The sequence below is a fragment of the Bactrocera latifrons genome, unplaced genomic scaffold (genome assembly GCF_001853355.1).
Source record: "Bactrocera latifrons isolate USDA-ARS-PBARC rearing strain unplaced genomic scaffold, ASM185335v1 scaffold_271, whole genome shotgun sequence".
Classification (NCBI taxonomy): domain Eukaryota; kingdom Metazoa; phylum Arthropoda; class Insecta; order Diptera; family Tephritidae; genus Bactrocera; species Bactrocera latifrons.
The window spans coordinates 102,403-107,195 of record NW_017536308.1 but is presented as its reverse complement, the minus strand read 5'-3'; the positions used below and the strand labels follow the sequence as shown (position 1 = coordinate 107,195).

The 4,793-nt window shown below is 36.3% G+C and overlaps 1 protein-coding gene across 1 annotated transcript; it reads right to left on the bottom strand.

Annotated features, from left to right (window-relative positions):
* Positions 1–23: 23 nt before the first annotated feature.
* Positions 24–3,462, bottom strand: LOC108969972. The gene is made up of 8 exons (XM_018935031.1): positions 3,389–3,462; positions 2,456–2,774; positions 1,864–2,375; positions 1,615–1,807; positions 1,236–1,562; positions 775–1,155; positions 516–704; positions 24–466 (listed from the first exon to the last, which is right to left on the bottom strand). The coding sequence occupies exons 3-6, from the start codon at positions 1,878–1,880 to the stop codon at positions 955–957; spliced, it is 738 nt and encodes a 245-aa protein (XP_018790576.1). The 5' UTR covers positions 1,881–2,375; positions 2,456–2,774; positions 3,389–3,462; the 3' UTR covers positions 24–466; positions 516–704; positions 775–954.
* Between the last annotated feature and the right edge of the window lie 1,331 nt (positions 3,463–4,793).

Here is a 4,793-nt window from a genome sequence, read left to right as displayed (position 1 = left end):
AACATTTATTAACTCTGCGACAACTCTTGTTAGGTCATGGATGGCATGTATTACTTCCCGGTGCTCCCGACGCTGTTCCTCTTCACGATGTTGCCTGTGTTCTTCAGCAGCATTCCTCTTTGCTATGTTAGCAATAAGAGTACTAATTAGCTTATTGCGATCTCCTCGCGATGGCCGTGATGTCCTGGCATCCGAATCGGTGTCTACTAGGTCTAGGCAGTCTACTTTCAGTAGATGATATTGGACACTCAATTATCGATGATTCTACAATTTGTTTTCGCGGTAGCCCTAAACCAAAGCTTTCAATAGTTTCCACYCCATCCACAGCTACTGATCCAAAAGCTGCCAAAGATTTTTGCTCGAAATCGGTCAACGGCTTGCCACAGGGCCCTCCTCCAGTGAGCCTCTGCTCCATTTTTAAGCGTCTTTCCCGCGTACGTAGTTGGCTCTTCCAAACACCCATTGTCTGTAAATCAAAATCATTTAACAAATGTAGAAAATATCTGACGAATTACCTTTTTCCACTTAGCTGCAGTACGAGATGGGRCTCTGCACGCATTTAACTACTCCGCCAGCTGCCGCCACAAATCCTTCATTTATCGAGGCGATTTTGGCGTATTTTTTCCTCTGCCGCGGATGCGCCCTGCAAAATGAAACATAACATTTCTAATTGTTCGTGCGTAGCACGTTGCTTTTTTGGTTTCCTATAAATTGAATTAAATATTAAACCATTTATTTCTTTAAAATTAACAATTAATAATAATGAATACTTACGTTGTTGAAGAATCGATTTGGCACTAAACACTGATTTCTGTTTACATTATTTTGTTCACCACAGTATGGTGAAAAGCGATTCGCACTGAAGCTTTAAGTTTTATCAATATTTGCACAGAATAACAAAAAGCTTTTGGCTTGATAAAAATCTTGATAAATAAACAATATTTTGATAATTTGTTAAGTGCACAGAATCGGTCTGTTAGTATACGATTTTATTAGCTCCGTTATAGAATTAGTTAGGCCTTGAATGGCCTGCATCATTTCACGATGCTCCCGTCGCCTCTCCTCTTCAGCAGCATTCCTTTTTGGTATGTCAGCTATTAAAGTGCTGATGAGCTTATTTCGCGCACTTCGTGTTAGCACCGAAGTTGAAGCATCCTTAAAGGAAAAAACGTATTAAGAAATTACAAAAAAAATGTACCTATATATTATGTAATTATATCATAATGAAAACTTACCTGGTTTTCCCAGCTGAGATATGTAGTTGGAGTGGATGGACTTGCTGGATGGTGTTCGGGATTTGTGGTTGCTTCTACCTGTCTGCTTAATTGCAGAGGACTACTGGTGGGTGATGTAATTGCACTTTCAACCGTTTGCTCAATTGGCGTTAAACCAAGGCTTTGTACATTTTGTATCCCATCTACAGCAGCCGAACCAAATGTAGACAAAGCCATTTCTTCAAAGTCCGTCATCTGCTTGGAACTTTGACCTCCACCTGTGAGCCTTTCATTTATTTTCAACCGCCTTGMACGAGTGCGCAGTTGGCTTTTCCAAACGCCTAACGTCTACAAATTAACACAATATAATAAATATACGAAACGTAAACTAAAATGTTACCTCTTTCCATTTTGCAGTACTTCGTATTGGTCCTCTGCACGAATTAAGCTTATCTGCCAGCTGCTGCCACAGCTCCTTCATTTGTTGAGGCGTTTTTGGGCAATTTTTCCCCGTACCCACTTCTGGGTGTGCTTGGCAAAATAAAACATATGCCTCCAGTTGCTCGTGTGTAGTTCTATCGTGTTTGGGTTTACTATCAAATAAAGTTAAATTATAAATTTTGTTAATAAATAAAATTTGAAAACTTACGTTGCAGAACAGTCCATTTTCAGGAATAATTTGAATAAAAATCAGCTGTTTTCTATTTACATTATTTTGTTCACCACACATGTGGGGAAAAGCTTTACGAGTTGAAGCTTTTACTTTTATCAAGATTGCCACAGAATACCAAAATATTTCTCGCTTGATAAATATTTGAGTTAATTTTCAATATTTTATTAATTTGTCAAGTGCACAGAATAGGGGTGTTAATCTTCGTTCGTGTTCTCTGATTGGTCTTCTATCAGCACGAATCACGATTTTATGATCATCAGACGGCATCTGATCAAGTGCTGTCCGAAAAGTATTAATCAAATAATCAAGTTTATGAAACAATGTGTGAATTGCAAACGTATTATTATTCTTCTGGCACTTGTGAATATTGAACAACGGGCATCTACTTMATTTTCAGTATTGCCAAGGAAGTAGATGTGCAAGAACTGGTGGTTTGCATCTGGATATGGCAATAATGAACCAATCCTATTATACATTTGCTCTTGTATCTGAAATTGAAAGGCAAAATACGATTGATTAGAACTTGTGAAAAGTTCTGAAATGTCGCTGTATGCTTCATTCGACATACCCAGAGCCGAAATTACCTTAAATGTCGGCATAAATCATTTCGTATTATATTCGTCGCTCCAAAGGAAGTAATTCTAAAGCAAATTACACATTTGGATATTATCCAAAAAAATTTTTCGATTGCGGCGTTGTTCCTGAAATTAATGTTGCCAATGGTTTCGGTCTGTAATATAATTCGGGTAATCTTACTTTGCCACTTTCACAACATATTCCAGGTGTTTCATTATGAATTTTCAGTACATTACAATGTTTACATACTTTGTTCATTCCACCAATCACCACAAACTTATGCAAAATGTAATCAATTGTGTGATTATCTTCTGAAAATGTGACAAAATTTAATTAAAAATTGGCCAAAAAATCCAAGTAMTTTTTAGCTCACTTATCGGATATTAAAAAAAAATTCACTCATTTTTTAAATTTTTTTCACAAAATATCAAATTTGAGATTATGTCACAAAATCATATGATGATGCACTTGTAACAATCAGAACACTTGTTTAGCAAAACAATCGATTTTTATGTCATTAATCATTGGTTTTTTTTTTAGTTTTTTTTAACAAAATATTCAAATTAAAACGATGATTAGAACGAAAATTAATTTATTTTTATCAAAATACTCATCAAAAAATGAGAAGAAATTAATATTTTCAAAAATCGATTATGATAAGATCAATCACCAATGACGTTCAAAGAGAAAAAACGAAATGTTAACAAATTGCTATTTGCATCACTCCGTATAATACTCTCCAATACACAAACGACCAAAATGTTCGGCGACATACATATACGGACTTATTTTAATATACATACATATACAGATTTATTACATGAAAATATTAATTTCTGGGAGGTTSACTGGAAATTGTGAAACAAAATATTTCGTTTTTTAAATATTGACAACCGGGATTCAGCACCAATTTTTCGCAACAAACCTTGTATCATTATACTCGCAATAAAATTATCTTTATTTTGATAGAAGTTTTATTGCATATGTAGATAGTTGCAAATCACTATTGTCAATTTACTTGTATGTACCTGCCTACCTAATAATTGCACCGGGAAAAAGAAGACAACCCAGTGTTTGCATATTCTATAAGCTATATACTTGCGATTAGTATACAATTTATTGCGTAGGAGAGTGCGTGTAATGTTTAAAAAAAAACAATATTTTTTTAATTATTAATTAATTACACTTAGCATCACAATTTCCAGTCAAGCTCCTCGAAATTAATATTTTTATGTAATAAGTTTTACATACAAATTATTTTTATCCCGTAATACGGTGGGTGATGATCGTACTATGGTGGGAACTCTTACTAAAATTATATCACGTCTGGGCTGGTAAGTCATTTATACTTAATCTTGAGCTCCTGGTCACACGCAATGACGATCGTGATAGTTGGTTTGGGGGAACCGAAAGTTTCAATGCATGTTTCGCGCTTCGTTTCCCTATTCGTACGTCTGGAATTCATAGGTCGCGTTGGATGTTCTCATTTCGGATATACCGCGGTGCTCCGGTGATTGTACGAAGAATTTTTGAATGCCTTTAACTTAAGGTAAGTTCTTTTAACCTCTATGTGGTTTCGCCAAGTARGTCGCTTATCCAGATGGACCTATAGGTAAGTAACATGATTGCTTTGTGGTATTTGTACGTTGTTCAGTGTCAAAGGCGAACGTGCTTACACTTTTGCTCATTAACCTTTATCCTCCAGTTTGCGAGCCAATTGGCCCCACCTTCAATATGATTTCCTACCAGGGCATTTGCATGAATTGGGCACTTGGAGCGGCTGATTATTGCAGTGTCATCGGCAAAATTAGACATAGTCAAGCGGTCGTTTATCGGGATATCTGAAGTGTATAAAATATATATCATTGGGCCAAGAGCACGGCCTTGTGGTACACCAGCTCAATGGTTCGGGCTTCAGATGTAGTGGTGTTACATCGAACTACAAAATTTCGGTCATAAAGATAAGACTTCAACAGTTCGTGGATGTTTTGCGGGAGTAGCGTTTTTATTTTGTACATAAGACCAACTAGTAATGCTCGATCAAAAGGCTGCGCGACATCAAGAAGTACTGCAGAGCAATATTCCCGTTTTTCAAAAGCAGTTCGAATTTCATATGTGATCCTATGTACTTGCTCGATCGTTCCATGCTTTTCCCTGAAAAATTGGTATTATTATATGGTATTATGTTGTGGGTGTGAAGATGTAGCTTAATGAGAAGCATAAGAAGTCTTTCAAATAATTTCGACATGCAAGATAACAACCTGATGGGCCTATAGGAGGATGGCTGCATTTTGTCAGCCATCAGTACAGTTGACTTCTTCCATTCTTGA